This window comes from Aythya ferina (assembly GCF_964211825.1).
Source record: "Aythya ferina genome assembly, chromosome: 22".
Taxonomy (NCBI): domain Eukaryota; kingdom Metazoa; phylum Chordata; class Aves; order Anseriformes; family Anatidae; genus Aythya; species Aythya ferina.
The window spans coordinates 1941370-1964719 of NC_140320.1; the positions used below are offsets into that span (position 1 = coordinate 1941370).

Sequence of the window (23350 nt, forward strand, 5' to 3'; positions counted from 1 at the left end):
CTTCAATTGCTGTTGTTGCTGTCTACAGCAAGCTGGAGAGTGAAATTTTACCTACCTTAGGATATTTTTGCAATATGTGGAAGGGGGATGAGAACAGTCCTGGCTTGCAGACAAGATCTGCGCAATCTGAGCAAAACACTGAACGAAAGACACTGCGTGATGGTGAGTTAGCACCTACTATCAGGCCTGAGCCTCCCAAAAGGAGACAGGTCCTCAGCAGTAGCCGCCACGTGAAGATGCTGAGGCCTACTGGAATGCCACTGGAAAGACTGTCAAGAGCACTTTTGAGAGACCTGGGCATGGGAGTGTGTAGAGGGGAGAGGAATGACAGCTCAGTGCTGCTCATAAAGCTGAGATTATGGCTGAGGAGAAAAACAGGAAATCTAAACTTGGAGATTCCCTCTTAAATGCAATGGGATTGGAAATATGACCTAGCCGTTTGATGTATTACTCCCCCAGTTACCCTGATAACACAGTAAAAGCTCTGTGGCTTAACCAATGGCACCAGGGTCTTAACAACTATGTGTATTTTAATGTCCTAATTATACCGAATGGCAATTGAATTATAGTTGATTTCTCACTGTTCCTCAACGAGTACTAACTGCTTTGTCTGAACCCCAGGCTATGGGCAGGGCTTGTCCCCATGGGGCACATCCAAAAAGCTCCATCTGAAAACATGCTGTGGCAAACAGAAGGGGAGTGAGGCAGAGCCCGTGACTGTGGAGGAGAGTGGTGGCACCGCCTGATGGATTGCACATTCCTGCAAGTGCCTTGGCTGCTGTTGAGCAATCCTGAGTGTGACAAACTTGCTTCCAGAACTGCACTGGTGCAGACAGGCCAAATCTCTTAGGAACAGTCTCTGAAGGATTCAGAGTAGGCTTGAATGAGCTGGGGCTGATGAACCTAAGCATTCTGCAGGCAGCCCAGTTCTCTGTGCTGAATCCCCTAAATGCAATGCTCCTGAACCCTTTGAGGTGTGTGCTGATTCCTAGCTAACGTTAAAATAGCCAGCTGCTACAAGCCAGGCAACAAATCTTTCTGGGGATGGCATTGTCTTTAAACTATGTCTATGAACCTGATTCCTGACCTGTTCCCCAGGTAGGAGCCTTAAGCAGACTTTACAGTAAGTCCAGAAAGGACACTGAGAATTGTAAATAGCCAAATTAGGCACTTATAACAGGGGGAAAATTGAAGGAATTGCCTCTGTTCCAAGTACCAGCCCCTTTTCTTGCTAGCCTTCCATGCATACAGCAAGCCATTTCCCTGTGAGCAGGCTACCTCAGGAGGGTAAATTTGGCCAGGACCTCTGAAAAGGGTTTTTACTGTAGCTGCGGTTTTGCTCTTTCCTTGTGTAGAAGGAAAAATCTGTAGGCATAGTCAGTTCTTGCTCCTTGAGGATCTTACCATCTCTTAGTGATAGGCAATAAAAGTCCCAGCCTTACCTGTGAACCTTGAGGACCCAGCAGTGCTACAGTAAGTACTGATATCTACTGCTATTTTGTGAGTCCCAGAGCCCCTGTGCCTTCTTGTTTGCCCTCGTATTAACTGAGTGCAAGTTTCTATGTCAGTGGATTGCAACAGCATGCTGCCTAGGTAAGTGAAGAGGGATACCTGGGCTTTTGCACAGCCGGGATCCTTGCAGCTTCTGGCTCTGTAGCCTGCCTGGGAGGGGAAGCCTGAGCTGTCCGGGTGGGACACACAGCACCTGGGTGCTCTCTGGGGGTGGTGGCACTGGTTGCTTTTGAATGGTTGTGCTGAGATCCATCTGCAGTTTGGGTTTGGGGTCCCACAGAGCCCAGAACGAAGAAGGTTGTCTAGAAACCATTTATAAAGATCAGCACTCGATGGCATCAATAACTCCCTCTGGGCTTCTTGCAGGCTGAGATAGTGGCAGATTGTCAAAATTACTTAACGTCCTGGAACACCACCCATTCCAGTATGAATAGGCTTCTTGTGTACAACCCACATGATCGTAGTGTTTTTCTGGTGTCTCTATGGAGACTGGAGACATACTTCTGGTCTATTGGTTTGAGATCTCTTTTTCTTCTTTGCTTTCAGGTAAATTGTCTTGTAGGAAAAAGGAAGAAAACAAACAGATATAATCCTTGTGAATAATGAATAAAGCATCAGTCACAGAATGCCAAAACATCCTGGTCGCTTTTATAGGAGTTGGAAATATTTTGATTTTTGAACATACTACCATCCAGCTTGGCAGAGATTTAGCAAGGCTTGTGCAAAAATAATTGGCCTTAAGCAAAGCTGGATGAAGCAGTGAGCATTCAGATGTGTATCATCACCCAAATTAGGCTGGAGTATGGATTAAAGAGTGAAGCAGTGTTAAATTTGGGAAGCCTACCATGCCAAAAACTAGGGGAGTGTTTTAAAGATGTTCCAGTCCCAAACACTGACACTCTCATGAGATCAGATGCTTCCCCTTACTGTTGGTTCTGATTCCTGCAGAAAAGTGGTTTAAATGAAATTTTTGTTACCTTGGCCACATTAAAATAGATGTCTTGGTTTTCACTGGCATCCTGGAAAGGACAGCAATGTAGGTAGGATGATGAAGAGATGGATATGCAGGATAGAGTTCCCTAGAGAAATGTATGCATGGGGAAACCACTATTGTCCCACTAATACCTGATGAATACTATGGGGTACCAGGCACATGTGTCTTGCCCAAACCAGATGCTTAAATATTGTTTAGGACAGTAGCAAGAATGGTTGCCCTGTGTGATATTCTCCAGGATTTTCTCCTTCCTCAGCAGTGAGGGCCTGTCCATGACCAGTATGATCTGCTACCTCTGCTCCACAGAGAGTCCCATCAGTGTTTTACTGCTCAGGGTGGCACAGAAGGCTCCTTTACATTCCTGATTGCCGCTCCCAAACTCCTCAGCTCTAGTTTACAAGTCCGGATTCTAGCCTCTTAGCTATAGCACGAAAAAACAAATCCCCACTTGCTGAAAGATGGCATATGTTTCTTGGCATCAGCGCAGGTGTACGTGGTACCTATACAACACCCGTAAACATCTCTCTAAATGCCTTCAGTTCTGTCAGTGAGTCTGTATCAGGGTTCATAATGATTTATTTTATCCAGTTTGGCATGATCTTTGGTGCCCTGAGTAATGGCAAGGCAATGCCTGTGGTGAGCTCATGGAAACCACTCCAACCACCAATGGCAGAACCTGGTTTGATTTTTGGTAGCAATAGGACCTAGGAAAAGAGAAGCTGTTCAGGTGGTGTGCGTCCCTACAAAGAGGTAACTGGGGAAATATCAGTACTTTCTCACATCCTTCAGTGTTGTTTTTTGGGGAAAAAAAGTGAGGTCATAGGAGGAAAATATTAGGATTTAAACTGTTCTTGACCTGGAGAACATGTGGTGTAGAATGAGAAGGTCTGGCTTCTGTCCTGGGGATTAAAAGAGGGATCCCCTGCCTCAGTTTCTCTACATGTAGATCTGAGACCACATCCATATCTCCTTTCTAAGGAGCAACACAATTTGTGATGAGCTCTTTCCATCTTGTGCATTCTGTGCCTGCTACCAACAGCTATTAGCTGCATTCGTGCTTTAAAGCAGAGCATCTTAACTGACTTGGGGGACTAGTCACTGTCTTCACTCACATGATAAAAGTACCATTATATTTGATTTCTAGATGATTAAAAGTTGGCTCTGAGCAAGGGAGATTAGGCAGAGTGAGATATGAAATGGAGGAGACCCAGCTGATGGTTCAGCTATCATTGTAATTTTACTGAAGAAAGTAACTCAAACCTCAGTTTATTCTGACCAAGTCAACACTGCTACATTGCGGTGTTGTTGCCATAAACCCAGGTCTGTCACATAAGGAACAAAACCTGCTAGTGAAGCCAGGGCTGGTTTGGACCACACAAACACTGCGGCATCACAGCAAGGCAGAGGGACTAGGAGGAGAGTCAGCCTGGCTCTGAGTGTGGTCTGTTGACACTCAAAGAGACACTCAGAGAGGCTGCAGACAGATTTAGAGGTGACAGGCAAAGTAATTGTGAGGATTTGGGACTGGCTCCATAGCTGGAAAAAAACTAATAATTCAATGAAACTGCTGGACTTGGAGCAACCCTAGTCTGCAGTCACTGAGGCCAGGAGTGAAATTTGCTTGTAAAGATAAGCTGGAAGCAACAGCCTCCCCGAAGCCAATGGAGCGCGTGAGCATATGCAATTACCTCTCCGCTTTGCGATTTCTATTACATCGCACACTTCGGTGCCCAGTTGTATCATCTTGCCATCTGCAAAGGGGCCAAGGTAAAGTTCAGAGTCAACAAACACTTCGGTTTCTCTTCCACTCTCTGATACGCTCCTGCTTTTACAGAGGCCTTCCAGGAGGGGAGGAGAGACCCTGCTCCATAAACCTATGTGGGTTTACATAATTGTGTGCACATGGGGAGGTTTTACACCCTCCAGGTTTTAAAAAGCTTTCTTGGTGATTCCATATTCTCTGGCATTGGGCAGATTTTAGACACCCTCTTTACTTGTGTTGGGTGGATGCTGAGATCTTCCATGCACTGAAGCACTTCGTGCTGAGAGGACAAAGCCTCTGGACACACACTGAAACTGGCCCAAGTGTTCCTCCCTCTTCCTACACATCAAATTTTGCCATTCTGGATCAGGTATCAAGCCCACCACCATGCAGGACAAAGGCATACACTTAAGATCAGAGTGCTGGTATTTAACAGGATTGGATATGTCTGTATGTGTCTGTATTTTCAAAGGTGGTTCAAAGGATTTCACTGGAAAAAAGAATTTTCTAACAATTAAATATGGCAAGGTCAGGGGCCTGAGAAAATAATCTTTGCCCTTTAGACAGGGTAAAAGGGATTTGCAACAAGAAACAACATACTTCAAGGCTTTGACACTTTATTGACAGAAAGGACAGGAAAAAAAAAAAAAGTTTTGTTTTGTTTTGTTTTGTTTTGTTTTGTTTGTTTTTAAATTCTTCTTTAAATGGGAAAACTGGTGAACTGAAAATCCATCAGAGAGAATTCCTCTCCTTATACAAATGACCCCAGTGTGCCAGGCAATGTACAAACAGGCAGAAATCACAACTGGCTAACTCCACCCTGAGCAAAGCGACGGGCTTGAGTACTACCTAAATAACAAATTTAGCAGTACTGCAGTTGCTTAGTTCCTGTAGCCATAATCACGTCCTCTGATGATGTTTGTGCTGGGTCAAAACAAGCCCACCCTACAGAGCCTCATCATTTTCCCAAGGTGCACGGCACCAGTGGGGTTTCAGCACTGCACGGTGAGTGCCTGGTAGCACCAGGGCTGGGATTAAAACACGTCTCCAGAAACCCAGGTTCGGAAGGTCTCCTGCTGTATCAGAACAGGCAGTGGGCCTCCTGGAGGTTCTACTTTCAGTTCTCTGCCGGAGGGCCGAACACCCTGCCCGGCATCATGCCCGACCCGCTGCTGGCTGACAAGCTCAGGGCAGTGCTATTTTCCTCCTCGGTTCTGGTACTGGCTTTACACACAAAGAACTGCTTCACTCAGTGACTTGCAGGATCGCTTCCCTTGGATTAACTCCCCCTTCCCTCTTGGAAAAGGGCATGTGCAGCAATCCCCAAAACACGCTCTCACGCTGCCATTTGTGGAGTGCAGGTGCTGGGCTCATGCACACAAACTACGTCAAGTCGTCTGCCCTCCAAACCTTTCCTAACATGCCTTTCACTTTCTACCCTCCCATACGGCCCCATTTCTCAACTGCTAGAGAAACCTTAGGGAGAAGTACTTATCAGCAAGGCTGTCCTACATGGGAAGAGTACTGGGGGCTCCAACAGCTGCTCGGGGTTTGAGTCCCCTTGGCAGATGTTTGCTATTCCAGCCACTTCATTAATGTTGGAAACAAAACCCCTGATTATTCCTGACCAAAGCACCCCCTTTTTGATTGACAGCCAGTGTGTGTTTCATATGATATAACCCATGGTATTGCTCTGGACACTTTTTAAAAATATATAAAATTAAAGAAAAAAAAAAAAAAAAACATTAATAAAAATAAGAAAATACTGGGGACGTATCAGGGTGCGCTAATCCCACCTGCCAGTCCCTCTCCATGGGTTCTGGCAAGGGCAGCGGCGTTTCTAGAGCCCAGGCAGAGGTGCCAGCCCCACGTCCCTGGGTGCCCAGCCTTTCAGACAGGAGGAAGAAATGAGCTTTAAAAGACAAGCAGAGACTCTTGTCTTGCGGTCAGTTGTGTGTAAGTGACTTAGGCAAGCCGATGGTTTCTTCCCCATTTCACTTCTGGGCTGGATCGAGTTGGGCTCATGGAAGACTCCTTGATTTGCAGCACTTGTATTCTGCTCTCAGTTTAGGAAACTTCTCTGCTGGGTTTTGTCGGGTTTTGTAAAACCAGTAAATGAGCAGTGAATTTCAAGGGGGGGAAAGGGGCTGCAGCTACTGCCCGCAGACACCGAGGAAGCACAGTGGAGCAAAATGCTGTTTACTGCTGTATTTGGCTGGTTTGGGATTTAAATCAGTAGCTTGGTTTGGATATTTTTTCAGAAATATTCTTTGCAATAATTATTAGCAAGCAGTGGTTGCTTAAGTTAATGTTATTGGTAATTATTTTGTTTCCTTGAAAAAATAACTGTCTGAGAAAGTGGAAAAGAAAGTGTGCTCCTAAAATCTGTTTTATGTTTGAATTAAGTGAGGGTTCATAAAACTACATTCATAATGTAGTCAGCAAATCTCTTTAAATATTTGTAGTTTGTTTAGGAATTAAAGCAACAGTTTAAGTAATTTTAAAATAGTTATATCATCAGGGGAGAGGCTTGTACTTGAACTCCTTGGTTGTTGCTAACATTCTTTTTAAATTCCTTTTAGAAAGATTGCCTTAGTTTCTCAAAATAAAAAATAAATTTTTCCAAACAATTTATTTTAAACAAGAGTGCTCTTCTAACGGTTTAATAAGCAAAATGTTTTATCCTTGTTTTAATATAATTTGCTGCACTGTGTTTTTTTTTAAAAACCACGTAATGAGTTTTTAAGAAAAAAGTTCAAAGGATATGTCAGAAGTATTGTATTTCCTTGTGTCTGTCTTCCAGTGTTGACAGCGCTTAGACAATGCGAGTGTCTATTTTTGTTTTTGGGGCTCTCCAAATCCACAAATATCTATGAAGTTTAAAGCCAAATGATAATTGTAATGAAAACACTGTCTATGAAAAAAAAAAAAATAGAGGCAGCTTATAGATTTTTATAAAATATAGATAACCAAAAAAAAAAAAAGAAAAGTTGCTCAAATTATACATGAGAGTGCGAGATGATTTTCTTCCATGAAAGCAGATTCAGTTTTCTAACTTCTCGATGTGAGTTTGCTGCTCACCAAAGCACGAAAACTAACTTGGGGCTGCTGAGGTTTTGTGGCTTATGTTTAAATCCCTGTGTGAAGCCTACAAGCAATGTTTTGGGGGTGGCACGTCTCCATAAGGAGCCTCTTTACCTGCTTAACATTTGCGGCCACGTGTAATTGCGGCCAGGTCCTCCCGATGCACCCTTCCCCGAGCAAGGTGCCCGGAGAGCTGCGGGGGGGCCCGGGGCTGCGACCCCCGCCTGGGCGAATCCTCTCGGCCCGCCGGGGACCTGCAGCAGGAAGCCCACAAGGAGGAAGAAAAAAATAAAATAAAATAAAATAAAATAAAATAAAATAAAATAAAATAAAATAAAATAGACGGGGCTCAGCCGGCAAGGGAAAGGCGGCCTTGGTGGAGCGGGGAAACGTCGGAGCGCCGTGCCCAGCAGGAGAGGTCTGTGCCCAGCAGGAGAGGTGCCGGAGCTCGTTTTTGCAGAAATCCCGCTGAGATCAGCGGAGGTCTGCCGGTAAATCACCCCCGGGCTGCCAGAGCGGCCCCGGGACTGAAAACGCCTCTCCGGAGCAGGCAGCGTTTGCTGCAGCGAGGCACCTACGGATCGTGGGGGGTTTGGTTTTGGGTTTTTGTCTTTTTTTCTTTTTTTTTTTTTTTTTTTTCTTGCAACTTCGGTGCCGCCGGGGAAGGCTCCGGGCTCGGAAGGGGCCGCGGCCGCTGGCCCTGAGCTTTAGGGTCCGCGCATCCCGGGGGCTGAGCTCCCCCCACCCTGGTGCCCGCACTTTTCCTTTCGTTAAATAATCGCAGGGGAGGGAGAAAGGGGAGGTGGGGGGAGAGAAAAGCCTAACCTGGATGCTTTCCAGGAGCCCAAAAAAAAAAAAAAAAAAAAAAAAAAGGGAAGAAACACACACACACACACCCCGGTATCTTAAAATAGAGCGCAGGGAGGGGAGAGGAGCGGCGGGATCCTCCCCGCCCGGCGCAGGGTAACAATGGTGCTCGGCGGGGAGCAGCGGGCGCCCTGATTGACAGCCGGAGCGTCCCAAAAAGGCCGCGGCGAGATGCTTATCGGCGCCGGAGCTATATAGCGGGCGGCCGGGCGCGGCGCGGGGCCGGCGGAGCGCAGCGGAGCGGAGCAGCGCGCAGCGGAGCAGGCGGCGGGGGCAGAGCCCGGCAGCCCCCCGCAGCCCCCCGCAGCCGTCCCGGGAGCCCATGAGCGGCCGCCCCCGGCTCTGGCAGCCCCGGCTCTGGCAGCCCCCCGCAGCCCCGGGGCCATGCACTGCCAGCCGCAGCCCCGGCTCGCCGCTCCCGGCCGCGCCAAGGCAGGCAGGAGGCGCTACAAGACCTTCATGATCGACGAGATCCTCTCCAAGGAGACGTGCGACTACTTCGAGAAACTTTCCCTCTATTCCGTCTGTCCGTCCCTCCTGGTCCGGCCCAAGCCGCTGCACTCCTGCGCGGGTAAGGCGGCTCTGCGGGGGGGGTCTGGGGGAGGGACGGGGACCGTGAGGAGCCCGACCCGCTCGTCCCGGGGGGCCAGGAGGCGGCTGGAGGGGGACCCCCACCCCATCCAGCCCCCACCCCGTCCAGTCCCCTGCCCCGCGGGACCCCCACCCCATCCAGCCCCTGGGGACCCCCACCCCATCCTGCCCCGTAGGAAGGTTTACTGCTGCTGTTCTGCTCCTCTAGGGGCGGGGGGTGCCGGCTTTGGGCCGCCAGGGTCCCCCCTCTGCCCGTGCGGGGCTCAGCCGCGATGCCCCGGGGATGGGCGCAGCGGGAGGGCAGCGGCCGAAGCCCCCCGGGTGCGCCCTGAGCGCCGCGGTGCTCGCCCGGGGCTCTTCGCTGCCAGCGCTGCGGCTACAAAGGGAGGGCAGGGAGCTGGCAGCAGGGGAAATGCGACTCCCGTGGCTTTTTTTGAGCCCGAGGTTCTCGCTTCCTTTGAAAGAAGTCGGGCTGTTTCTAGGTGTGGAAGTGCTTCTGTTGGGTTCTGGACCTGGCGCTACAAATAGGTGCCTGCAACCACAGCTCTGCCCTGTACACAGCCTGCATATACAATACATCCACAGGAGCCACGGGGGCTTGGCCACAGGCGTTATTAAATTTCACAAATGGATTGGTCTAACATGAGCTTTTAAAATCCGTGTTCAAAATAAAAATGCCATTTCTATAATGCATTCCAGATTTTAAACAAAGAAAAAGAACCAGTTTGTTGGTGAAGCAGGTAGTTTTCCACATTTACATTCTTCCCAGAATGCCACACTTGCAGTGGTGACACCTAATGTCTTCAATGACTTGGGTGATGAAATTGAAATTCACAAATACATTATCCAAGGAATCTTTACTGTGCAAAAATATTTTGAAAAGTCTAGTTTTTAGTTAAGTAATATGTTTCAAGGTCACAATTTTTTAGTCTTCCTGTTACTAGAAGTTTATTTTGCATCTCTGTGATGTTGTGCTTAAAATTGCAAGCCCTACACCACTTTGGCTTTTTTTTTTTTTTTTTTTTTTTTTTTTCCTCCTGTGCTTAGGCAAGTATAAATAAGAAGGAACTTTCCAGGTCGTAGTGAAGCTGCACTAATATAAAACCTGCTGGTAGGTTGCTAAGAGTTTGATCAGTAGAGTAATCCCTTGGTCTTTCTCCAACCTCAATATTTATTTTGCAAATGTAACTAATTAAAGAACCAAAATTGATTAGAAAGCCAAATGACAATTAAGTCCCGGGATCGCCAGCTTTTCAAAAGAAGTTACATGAATAGTGTGAGCCTTGTTCAAAATTTATTTCTTCCTATTGATTTGTGCGTGAAGTTCATTGCTTTCTCTGACTAATCGCTGCCATATTTTTATGTAAGGAGACCTGGTTGTTAATCAAAATATTGCTGACAAGGGAATTTTTGAGCACTGATCCCTCGCTACTGCGTAGACAGTGAAATTCTGGGCTTGGCCAAAATAGGCATGAAAGTCTCAAATGGGTTTAGTGTGTTGCAGCTTGCACTTACGTGTGGAGGGCCCAATTCTGCTTGTATCGGAGTCAGTGATGCCACAGCCTGCCACAGACCTCCATGGCCAGGAAGGGGGAGACTTTCACCTCCTCCTAGTTAGAACAGCCTGCTGTACAGCAAGAGAGAGCGTTAGAACAGAAAGCTTCTTGTAGCACCCAGAAGGAACATAACCCAAACATTTACCAACATCCAGAAGCATGTATGATGAACTTAGTATTGAACAATGGTTTGAATGTCACCTTTAGTTTTTTTAAAGAGTGGGGTGCTTCCCAGCAGCTGTTTCAGCTCTCATCACCCTTGGGGTGTGTGTGTGTGAGGGGAGAAATTCTTTGAATATGTGGTTCTGTGTCAGGTATAGCAAGCATTGGATTTTCAAGACTAATATATATTCATTAAATAGTCATTAATAATCCTCAGATAACTTAGCACTGTATTCTGAGCAATGCTAGCATGGCTTTTGTGGTAACTGCTGAGTTAAAGCCTTACTTCTCTTTGTGCCTGGGATCTTTAATGAATTTGCCCTCAAGATTGTGTTTCTAGCCCAAGCTCTGGCCTGTCCCTGTGTCAGGGTGGAATGTGAATATCTGCTTCTAATGACATAAGCTTCATGGAGTTGCAGTGATTGAGAAGTGGTATACAGAAAGGGATTTGTTTGTGGGATTAAAACTGTAAAAGAAATGACTACAAAAGTCCATGCTTCCAAATTGTGAGCCTTACAAGGCTGATAGGTACTATTAAATTCCTACATGTATTAGGTAATTGGATTTTATTATTATTAAAGAGAGGAAATTCTGTCATTGTCTAAGAAATAGATATTTTTTGTGCTCTTCTCCAAATATAAGAGAATTTGAAAAATGTCCAACACAGATCTGTTAAAAAGAAAAAAAAAAAAAACACTACTTAGAAGTAAAGACTGAAGAAATACCATGCTATAGCATTTAACTTACTGCTTGTGTGTCCTTCATCTCTTGAATTAATCGGGAAAGCGGTGAGCTCTTATTCTCTTTGCAGTCTAAAATAAATGAACCTGAATCTAAATCACAGAAATTTATTTTGCCAGTGTGGTCCTAGCAGGGACCTAGGACATGTTTGAAGCAGTAATGAGTAATTAGTTCACTTCAGCTGAACTGCTCTTCAGCAGCATGGCTTTTTCTTGGTTCAGAAGTCAAATTTTTAGGCTTTTTCCTACGCTAAAGAGTTGATAGTTCTTTCATCTAGAATGAAGTCAGAAAAGTCTGACATGCTTTGTAATTTTTTTGAAGCTGAAGGATATAAGATGTTGTACAGCACGTGTGTTTAACAACATCCCTTGTTAAGTGAAGAGATTTGAAAAACGTTGGTAACAAAATGGAAAATATTTTCTCTTGGCTGTGATCAAAGATTAAATATTTAAGCATGTGTAGCTGAATTGGCACAAAGCAAAGCTGTTGAGTAGAGTGGGATGGGGGGTGGAAGAAGTGTTCAGGACTCTTCCCGTGCATTGTCAGGTCGAAGATTGACATTTTAGTTACGAGGAGCGTTCAGGTCTAGTGCAAAGCTCAGCAATCTCGTGGGGAAGAATCCCATTGCGAAGAGCTTGGAACAAGCCCCAGACAAACTTCTCTGGAAAGAAAAATGCAATTCCCTGTAAAAGGGATCCATCATTAGCTTAAATTTGGTCTATGAATAAGTATCGTGGCATTTACTGAGCCAAATAAACAAGAAGGCTGTATTCATACCAAATCTGTTACAAAATGCTTGTCCAGGTTCACAGACATTATGATCAATAAACAGCTCATTAAGTATTTAAGTGGAAGTATTTTCAGATGGTGGTTAGTATCTCTTTGATTTTTGACTCTGACAGTGAAAACATTATTTATTCTGTTTCATGATATTTAATTATTTATTGGCTTTTCATATATCCTATTTAACTTGTCTAAGTAATGGTTACAACATTAATATACACTGTGCCTGGTTCAGTGTAGTGACTTCTTAAGGCTTTAGAAACCTTGGGCTTGCTTTCGGACTAAGTAGAGTCCCGTAGGAATCACTTTTCAAAGAATCTTTATATCATTTCTTAACTTTAAACACTTTACAAATATTTATAGGAGAGCCTATACTGATTCTGTTTTGTTTCCTGGCTTTTTAATATTTTTTAAAAAAATTATTATTACTATTATTATATTTTACTTTTTAAAATCTTGTCTTAGTGGGAAAAAATCCAATTGTCATATTTGTAGTTGAGGGCACAATATAGAATCAAAGGACACTGTCAGTGCGTGATGTTAGGAGGTCAAACTGGAAAAGTTTCAAATGTGCCAAAGCAACTAAAATTTATTGAAAAAATAAAAGACAGAGTGGTTATAGCCTAGCAGGGGGAAAGTTAAGTGGTGTTCCTGGTGATATTGGAATTGGTGGCATTGTGTATTAATAATGAACAATATTGGTTTTGAATGTCCTTTCTAAACTATCCAAATGAACTGAGATGCTGGATTAAAAAGAATCATATCGCCCTTTTGGAGAGAGCTTGTTATGAAACTTCAGTTTATTTTAGCAAAGTTGGTAGCGTAAATTAGTTGTTGTCTATGTTTTCTGTGAGGACCCATGCTGGAGGACAAGTTCTGGAGCTCATAAGAAAATAAATAAATCTCAAATTTGAAAGTATCTTGGTGATTTACAAGTTAAACCCCAGTGAACATCAGGATAATTTAGATCCACTCTACACCAAGGTTTTTTACTGGTGCGTATCTAAGGTAGGACTGCACCTCTTTTTGTTTGCTACAGTAGCCATGCTAGAACAATACCTTGTATGAACATAGATTTACAAATGAAGCATTCATATTAGCGTGGTTTTACTTCTCTTCTTAGAGAATTAGCTATTTTGATACTTGTACTTACACTTGTGTAAGAGGAGTTGCATTGAAGGGTATTGTACTGCTCCACATATATTTAAAAGTGCCACACCTTCACTGAGTGGACATAACCCTAATTTTCCTGGCTTGTCTACATCTTTTTGAAAATTTACTACTCTGTTTGCTAGTCCATGAAATGAGTTGCTCTTAAAAAACAAAGTACTAATTGTGTCTTGCTTCTTTGAAGTGATTATTTTGGTGTTTATTTATTTAGGGGTGGTGGAGAATAAGACCTTGTTTTGTATTTGTACAGTCAGGGTTTTAATGGATGTAGATATGTAGTATAGAATTCTTCAAAACTCGAATTCTTATTTTCCAGTTCCTTTGTTTGTCTTCTGTTGTTTTATCTTAGGATGAAATTAGGAACTGATTATCCCGAAGAGCTGCCGTTATCGTGATATATTTAATTTTTTTTTGCTCTCTGGACTGAATTAAGTGATACTGCTAAATACTGGGACCTGTGGGAAATCACTGCTCATGCAGTAAAGTGTGAGCATAGATATTCCTGATCTTTGATCAGTCTTGTCAACCTGTTCAGGAAATCATGGTGAGAAAGTAGCTTTACTGAGTCTTAAAAAAAACTCGGGTTTAATATCAGTGACCTCAAAACAGAGAGAGTCCTTCTGATTCTGTTTGAAAAGGCCTTGATATGGGTAAGGTTTGAATTTGCTCTGGGACATTACTTAAAATTGTGATGGAAGGCATTTCTCTTGCTGAAATACTTTGCTGCACCTTTTTTTTTTTTTTTAAATCGAACAGATTTTGTTATGGGACTCCTGGGAGAGAGCTGGGAAAGGAAAAGGGAATCAATGTAGTATATATCTGAGTGCAGAGAAAAACGAGATGCCAGCCGCTCCAAAGCATATTGTATGAAACCTAACAGCTGGATTAATGCAGTTAAACAAATACAGAGTTGTGGGTGTATCTTCTACCAGGCGATCTCACACCTGAGTGTGCCAAGCCTCCCGGCAGCGCTGCGTCTCCACTGGGGCCATTACAGTGCGGCGTTTCTGCCGGCAGATCTATGTTCGTTATTGCAAGGAGTTGGAAAGAGCCTTTATCTTGTTGTATGTGTCGTGGCTGCTCCAAAGAGCATTCTGACCTAGCTGCCTGAAATGGATGCATATGGTGGCAGAAACTGGGATTTGATGACTTAGGAGGTCCCTTAAAGTCCTGTGTCCCAAAATGTGCTTGTCAAGGGAAGCAGACCGCAATGAATATCTTTTTTAATCCACCAGCAAAGAGTAATAGTTTGCAAAGCTGCAAGTATCTATGTGGGAATCTACACTGCTGCAGTACTGTTTGTGTGGATTTTTTTTCTGATTCTTTTGTGCGATCTTATGCAAAAAATATTTAAAAAAATGAATTACTGTGTTTAGTTTACAGAGACAAGTTTAATTCTGTAGTTTAATAGTAAAAAGTAAGGACAAAATAAAAATAAATACTGAGAAGTATGAAGTGGTGTTTCTGTAGGTGCCTCTGATCCAGTATTAGGTAAACTATTGAGTATAACTAGTGAATGTAAGATAATTCAGAGACAATGTTATTGAATACAGATCCTAGAAAACTTGGTTGTGTTTATGCTGGTGTTTAAGAGCACTCCTTGGAAAACCTAGAAAAGTCAGAATTTGTTTTCTCATTCTCTGTGGGACTGTCTCCCTGTTCTGCTAGGAGGTAAGTCCGAGTTTGGTTAAAATTCTCGGCCAGAAAACTTCCCATTGGTTTCAGCCCTACAAAAAAAAAAAAAAAAAAAAAAAAAAAAGTCCTTGTGCAGCAAACACGCTGAATGCCAATCTCATACCAGCCTCAGAGCCGAAGTAAACTGACCAAATGCCGTAGACTTGGCAAGTGGATTCATCTGTAATGGCTGAAGCTTAAGCACAAAATTTAATTTTAAAGAGCTTGGCATTTTTCAGGACATCTGCCTTGGTTTTTACATGTTTTGATGTCTTTAGCAGAAAATATAGTTCAGAAATGCCAAAAAAGTGGCATATGAGCTGACTAATAATAACCATATATTTGGAGATGAGTCTGTCAATCCTCTCAGTCAGATTATATCCAATATTAGAGGTGGTATTTCAGAAGTGAAGCAAAACCAGAGCAGAGTCTGAATTTGAACACAGGTCTCACTTAGATTGAACACAGAAATCTGGCTCTAAAATAGTTTAAATGCTGAGTTATTTAAAAATCTGCAATCAAGACAGAATTTCGCTGTCTTTATCTCGGTGGTGTTAATCTTGAATAAAATACATTAATGAAAGGCAAAATTGCAAGGAACAAAACAGAAAATCACACCCCAGTGATTGCAATAAAGCCTACTGTGGAAAGTAATCAGCATTGTGGTTGTGGTTAAGTATGAATAAGCATTGCGGAGGAATGCTCTAATAGAAGGTATTAATGAATGTGGGATTCCACTGGGAAAATTGACACCTACACCTTATTTTCTAAAGCCTCACAGCTTACGCTGAGTGCAGTTTAAATCCATCTGCGCGTTGTTTTAGGTTTAAATGCTGTAGATTTATAAAGAGCCTGCTGACCTCAGTTCGGATCCTGCTCGCAGCAACTGTGCGATGCAAATCTAGTGCCACGGCTCTCAAGTTGTTGTGATTTATTCTTTTTATAACTTATTCAACTTGCTGGTGTTAAGTGCAGGAGAAGGAAGCCTTGTAGAATAAACGTCCCACCTGCATTGCTGCCTTCAGTACCAGATGAGCATGAACAAGGGCAGAATCTTTCTTGGGGAGATTGGGAAAAAAAAAAAAGTGGACTTGTACTGAGGCAGCAAGTTGTGTGAAGTTCCCTATCTACTCACTATGGGCAGCAGCACAGTAGCTAAGGAGCTTTATTTCCCTTCTACTTACTTGGGTTGCTAATTAGATTTATCTTCCAGTGAACAGTTTGGTGAAGGGAGAGCTCACGCTATTATAACCTTGGTGTCATGGTGGTTGGGACATAGATACTCCTTCAGAAAGGGTTTGGTGTTTAAATGCTGGTAAGAGCATTCCAAGCAGGTCTGGCTGACCAAAAGAAATCTCTGCCTTTCTGGCTTTAAGTTGCTTCCATGCCCTCAGCACAGACCTGTGAGTAAAGGTTTGCCTGGAACTGCACACGGCAGAGCCGATCATCTGGAACTATCTTTACGGCAGGAACCAGTCCCCGTAGACAGCTTGCTCGATACGCTTGCTAGAGTTGTTTCTTAGCCCAGTGCTGGCATTTACTGTGTTAGGGAGTAAGCTATCCCTGCTCTTGCTCACTGTTGCTCTGATTATCTTCTTTTCTTGACTGTGATGCTCTATTTCTTATGCTCATTCCCTTGATACCTTATCCAGTGAGCAGTGACTGCAGCTCTCAGGCTTTGCAGACCATGTACAAAATTTCTACGCTTTGTAGTGGAAACACAAGGATTAGTGAGAAAAATGGATATTTTGGTTTGTTGGTAGATAGGAAAAATAACAATCACTTGACCTTTTCAGTTCAGAATGAAACAAAATGTTTAAGAGTTTATTTTGGCAAGTTTAAAGCCCAAAAATTGGGGGTGAAAAACAGATCAAATAATTAATCTGGAATAAAATATTGAAAACATACCTTCTAAAGCCTAAAGTGAAACTTCCTAACACTTTTTTTAAGAGATGTTTGGCAAAGCAATGAAGCTGATTTCTGTATTGCAAGATTTTTCTTTCTTTTTTTCTTTAATATATTTTTGATGGGAGGAAGTTATGACTGAACATTTTCAGTCAGTGCTATGTAAGAATTGCTCCAGCTGGACTGCAGAAGCCAGAACACATTAATACAAGCTTTGTTTGCTGTGGAAAAATACTTCCTTGGAAAGCTTAGGAACCTGTTTTGTGATCTCAGGTGTATTTGTGTACTAAGTCAAGAGAAAGTCCATAAGTGAGCTGGGTCACAAGAACAAGCTTGTGGGAGCTGAGCAGTGGGTGGCCAATGGATGCTTTGACTTAGCAGGGAGAAGAGCACAGCATTGCACTGCTCTGGTGAGACAGACAGAGTTAGGTCTCCTGCAGGTGGGCACAACAGTGTCTGCTCACATAGATTTGTAGAGGAAAATGTCCTCTGTTTGCATTGTTTTTTCTTTCTCTGTTAGGAAGAGTTTCTGTGCAATGTCATGTCTGATCACTCCCACCACTGACAGCAGGGACAAGACATATGTGAGAGTTTCAGAGTAGCTTAGCAGCAATAAATTGTGAGGTCATATAAATATTATCATCCAGGGGAATATTGAAAATGGATTTCTCTTCCCCCCAGTTATCAATTAATTCTTGTGTTCTAGTGCTCTGGGAGAATCTGAGACACTGAGAAGCTTCTAGCCCTTGTTGAGTGATGTGAAATTCCCCAAGCTACATTTTAATGACATCTTTAAAAATATATATAGATTTGGTGTTAGGACCTGGCTAACACAGTAAATACTTAATATTTTCCATCTTTCTCTCATGTAACTTTACATTTTGACTGATTCTTGGCTTCTTTTCTCTCATTTCTCTTGGCCAGAAGACAGCTCGGAAGAACACCAAGTTACCGACTGCAGATATTTCAGGCAGGTGTTTGGATACTCAGCACCGAGACCATTACAGTAACTGAAAGGGAGGGTGAAGAATAGCCTATACCTAAATACTCCTTCCAGCCTCCCTAATGTGGACTCCCCACTGGTTATAAAATCTCCTCCAGCTGCAGACAGCACATCTGTGGCACTAAGTCCTGCGCTCTGGGTGATGCTGGTAGGACGTGTGCCGTGAGGCTGCTAGGGGCTTGATTCTGCTCTCAGCTGCCTGATGAGAATTATTGAGGGTGCTGGTGTTCCTGGCAACAGCATCAATCTGTTGTCTGTGTAATCTCTCTGAAGTGTACATGGAACAGCAGTCCAGCATCTCTTCCTTTTATTAAAAAACAACAACAAAAAACACAAACTCTTTTATTTCCTTTTTGACCAGTCTGTGCATACCTATCCAGAGTTGCCAATTCTTGTAGAGCATGAACATTTATAGTTCAGTAAGAAAAAACGACTATCAGTAAAAACAAGACACTTTCTAGAAGAATATCCTGGCATACATGATGAGAGCTCGGTAGGTCAAGTCTGTCTTTTCCCAAGTGTAAGACTTCTGATTGAACTTATGTCTTCATCAGTATTTACTTCTGGAAATTATTTGAGCTCTCTAAAACACACAAACTGAAAGAACAACACCCTTAATCAACAATTCCTAGACAATCTTTGTGTGTGTGTTTTAAAACAGGAAAAAAGAGATCAGTTTTCCAGAAGTTCTTAAATAAAATTCCCGTTAATAATGTGATTATAGAAAATTTGTAAATACATATGCTTTTTTTTTTTTTTTTTTTTTTTTTTCTGTGATATTCAGAGCAACAACCTTATGATGACCTTAAAATGTGTTTGGATGTGCGCATTCAGGTCTTATCTTGTAAATTCTTAAACATGCCAGTGGTTTTTATTCGTGTAGTTAGTTGGCTGATTTCAACAGGACTACTCATGCAAGGAAGGACTTGAACTAGAAATGTTTGTATTTGCTCTATAACTCAGATAATCTTTCTAGTCATTCTGTGGATTTTTCTTTCAAAACAAGGGAGAGTTTTCAATGTAAGTCATCTTTAAACATTTGCTCACTGTTTGGCTCTGGATATTTCTGCTAATGATTATCTTACAAGTTGCAGGATAGTTAATGGCTAGTTTTCTACCTGATATATATTTTTTTAAACTAGGATTTAACCCATGGAAGTTGGATTTCACCTGAAGTAAACTTTAATAGGCATCTTCAGAACAAGCGTTGAAGCAAGAACAGGTCCCCGTAGCTTTGTGTGTGCAGGAGCCTGCTGCCACATCTAGTATCCAGCTGCCTACATGCATACGTTAAAAACCAAAACACTGTTGTGTAAGCACACAAGGGTTGAAGCCTTAATAAAAGCATCTCCTCTTTTACAAGACAGAGAAACGCGTGTGATGTGTTTGTGGTTACTTAAACAGGGTATTCTGTGACAGGTTAATCTGTTATCTTTGAAGCAAAATTAGCAGCGGTGGTACTTCTTACGGTAAGTACTCGCCTGCAGCACGTATCACGGGCACATAATTGCATTGCACTGTACGTATTTAGGAGGGCCTAGTGCTTGGGCTCAATTTTACTCTTGCAGCTCAAATACGAAAAAGAAGAAAAATAAGAACAAATCCCCCTGAAGCAGAAAACAAGTAATGTAATAACTGATACAATATGATGGTGAAAAGTCTGAACCAAATGTTTTTGTGTAGTGTTTTTTGGCCACAAAATGTTTGCATGTGTTTGTGAACACATTTGGTTTTGCCCTTCTGTCTGTTTTCTTCAAAACCTTCTCTTGACAGCTACGGTAGTAGTTCATTTTGTTCCTCTGGTGACTAAATAGTGGAGGAGCTGATATTTGAAGTTTTCTGTAACAGCAGAGGGCAATACCAGGCAGTTCAGATCTCTGCTGTCTGCTCTTTGTTGTGCTCTTTCGCTTTCTGTAAGCAAATTTGTTTTAGGTTATTCGATGGTAGTGAGATTCTCCACTGAGGGACAGGAAACCATGCCAAAAGCTAGAAGGGTTGGTTTTACCTTGTTGCAATAAATTACAGAGCAATCATAAATGATGGGAAGGCGTTTGATGAAGTGGGTGAGGAACAATTGATGTATTATTTTAGTTAAAATGACTTAGAGCCCAATCCAACTCCCACTGAAGTCAATTAAATTGTAGTTGGATCAGGGCCCACATGAGTCAAATTCAATTATGCCTTAACTGTAAACATTTAGAAGCACATTATATTAAAGTAGTTTAAAGCTTAGATTTTGTGAACAGTTTGAGTTTTAATGTGATCCTAGACTGGTAGCTTTTTATTTGTGTGGCTCTAATGAAACCCTTTTTCTTGTGGCTGAGACAGAGACCTCTGCGACGGTGCCCGACAGTGCCTGACCACTCCAGCACCTCTCTGTTGTGAAGAGATGTCACCGTGGTTGATACTGTAGATATATTTCTGTCCATCAGAGACAAGTTGGTTAGCATTTACATGAGAAGAGACAGCAAAGATGATTGAGAAGAGATTTTTAGAAATTGGGGTTGTTTTTATTCCTAATTGTCTGGATTTAGAGAGCTTACTTGTGCAAGTATTAGCTCATAAGCTGCTGAAATGTCTGCATGATCTAATCTCAAAACTGGAGTGGCTATGGAGATTCGTCTTTGTCTCAGCAGAACAAACTACAGCATCCAAAATATTATTTAAAAAGAGAACATAATAAAAAGATGGATTTATAAATACGTTCAAGTTTAACAACATATGGTGTTTTCAGAAACACGGGGAGATCATCTTTTAAATTGTGACTCTTTTAGAGAATGTTTTTGTGTTTTATGAATTCAGGGTTGATCCTTCTCATTCTGTCCTTAGAATTTCTCCCCATCAGCTCTTTTCCAGAAGGGTGAAGGTGTCTCCCTGCTGTTTGGAGCAGCTCAGAGCCGGCAGGTATAGGGTTTCCTGGCTTGCAGCTGTCCGACCCAGCCAAGCAGGCTATCTCTGGACGTTTTAGCACCACATCCCAAGTGCCATCACTAAAGATCTGTCAGAAGCTTTGGACATTGCGAACTGTGTATACAAGAGGGGATAGCTGTTCAATGGGGTCATTAACTAGAGGGAACTAAATTTGTCCCCGCAGTTAAACGATCTCCCAGTTAATGCCAAGTGTTGAAAGGACTTCTGCAGGGTTTGAAGTTGGTCTGTTTCATTTTCTGTCTTTGTTAAACAGCTGTGTTTCAAACGAATGGTAGGGCCTGATCCTTGTTTTAACTAAGGACACAACATTGCTCTGGCTCTGTGAAAGTCTTTGTGGTGGATAGAAATGCTGTATGTTTGCAGAGCAGCTAAAGGACAGAAAATGGGACATAGGTGTGGGATGTTTCTACCATCCCATGGGTAAATATTATGCTGTGACTGGTGCTTCCCCTGCACAGTAACAAGCAGCCTCGGGGACAAGTGAAGCAGATGATTACCTGCTCTGCAGAGGCACTGCCACGGTTCCTATTCCTGGCAAAGCTGCTGGGAGACCTTGGGGTACCTGCATAGGATCATTGGGGGGATCATCTACTTGCTGGCACAGTTGCTTTGGCTTTTTCTGGTGTAGGATGGGAGAGGCTGTGCGTTAGCAAGCGCATTTCAGGCAAGGCTGTTCGGGAGTGAAACTTCTGGATTTCCTTCTACTTCTCCCCCATACCTTCTTCTAGTCTTTCCTTTTCCAGTATTACATTTAGATTACATTCAGAATACATCATACAAGTGGATAATGCTAAAGGAATGGATCTGGGTTTGTTCTGAATCACTTGAGACTTCTCTTAATATTTGGTTTGGTTTTTGTAACAAAGCTCTTCCACTGCAATTAGTGGTGGAAATAAAAGAGATCCACGCGACTGCATGCACAGCTAGCATAGAGGTCTCTTCAGAGCTGTTTAGTTGGCTAAATAGGCTTGTTTTTTAGTGTGGTAAACTTAGTTTGGCAAATTATTTCATTTTCTTTTATGCTGTTGTAGCTTTCATGGTTATTTCACCTTTTCATATACTCTTCTGTTTTACATGCTTTTCTTTTAATACCAGGATCAACTAATAGCTTCCATTAACATTTTCCAAAGAGCTTACAACTATAAAATAGGTATTTCCCTTCAAATAAGAGTAGAAGGTGATACCCAACCGGTAGTGTTAATGGGGGTGAGGAGGTAAAACCACTGTAAACTTTAATGTACAACTCTTATGGCACATACTTCACTTAAAGAAAAATACTGCCTGTTTTCTTCCCCACGAGTAAACAAAGATGCTACCATGAAAGCAGTGTAGAAAACTAGATAGCTGTAGTTGAATAGCTATGGCTTTAACATACTTGCAAAAAAGCCTGATTCTCCTTTTGACTTTGTCACTGATTTGTGATCCATGCCTTATTTTCTCCCTTCTTAATATGAGCACAATTAGACATGTCACAACCTGTAAAAATGCATTAAAATCAGTTGACAGCTATTTAAATTCTGAGCATTACTATTATGTATTCACAGATATTGACTGCTTAGTACAGCTTAGGCGTGATTCGTTTGACTCATATTAACTCACCAGTGATCTGAACTTTGATATCTTTATAGCTTTTTGAAATGTTTATAATGTTTTTACCTGGTGATTGTATTTCTCTACCTCCAAGTATATGCCTGCAAAATAAAAATGTTACTTTACTGTAGTAAATTACAGGGTACTGAAAACGCTGCCATTCATTGCAGTGTCTTGATAGCAACTTTGGTTGAAGAAAGACATTTCCTTTAGGGGGAAATATCTTGAGAAAACTGGTATTTCTTAGGAAGCTGCACTGGTGCAGATTTTCTGAGTACCTTTGCAATGTTTGGCACTTCTTGCTGATTTACCAGGACATATCTCAATTACTTTGAAACCAGTCATGCCTACAAGGTATTCACTGAGCAATTTCTACAGATGAAGTTACAGTGAAGTAGTTGCTATTGCCTGTTGCTGCTTTGTTAATTAAAGGAAAAATCTAGCCAGAAGAAACTACGTGTTCATGCCCAGTACCTGGCACAAAGCTTTAGCGTGGTTTAAAATACAGGGCATTTTTTTTAATTTGTTGTCTCAGGATGATTGTTTTCCCCAAAGCCAATCACAGGTCATTTGCCTCTAGTAATTGATACCAACATTGGACAAAATTGCTCAGTTTATGACAAAATTTCTTTAAGTGTGTGAAAAGTTATTGCTCTGGTTGAACTGGGGTCATTTTGCACACTGAGAGCAAATTCAAATTCATCCCTTGTCTAGTTTCTCTCCACAAGAATTTTCTTCTTTCAGATGTCTCACTTTTTACAATGATCAGTGAATAGCGAGGCTTACGTCTTTTAAACTGTGATGTTCAAATGTTGCTTTTCTTAGTACCTCTTGATTTACCCCATCCCCATGTTATTTACTCCTTGAAGTCAGTGGAAGTTTTGGGTGTGTAGGAAAAGAAAAGGAATTGCATAAGATTGTAAATATATGACCGTTTTCTGCTGAGCATTCATTTAGCTGTCAGCTTGAGACATGCTGTTGTGAGCAGGGATAACCAAATGGATTTGATTTTGCAAAGCCCAGGG

At 42.4% G+C, this 23350-nt stretch overlaps 1 protein-coding gene across 1 annotated transcript in view; it reads left to right on the forward strand.

Moving 5' to 3' along the window:
• Positions 1 to 8316: 8316 nt before the first annotated feature.
• Positions 8317 to 23350, forward strand: part of BARX2 (BARX homeobox 2) — a 36101-nt gene continuing 21067 nt past the window's right edge. Inside the window, exon 1 of the mRNA XM_084495760.1 lies at positions 8317 to 8790. Within this exon, the coding sequence (XP_084351886.1) occupies positions 8604 to 8790 (187 nt within the window). The 5' untranslated portion in view covers positions 8317 to 8603. The remainder of the gene's footprint in view (positions 8791 to 23350) is intronic.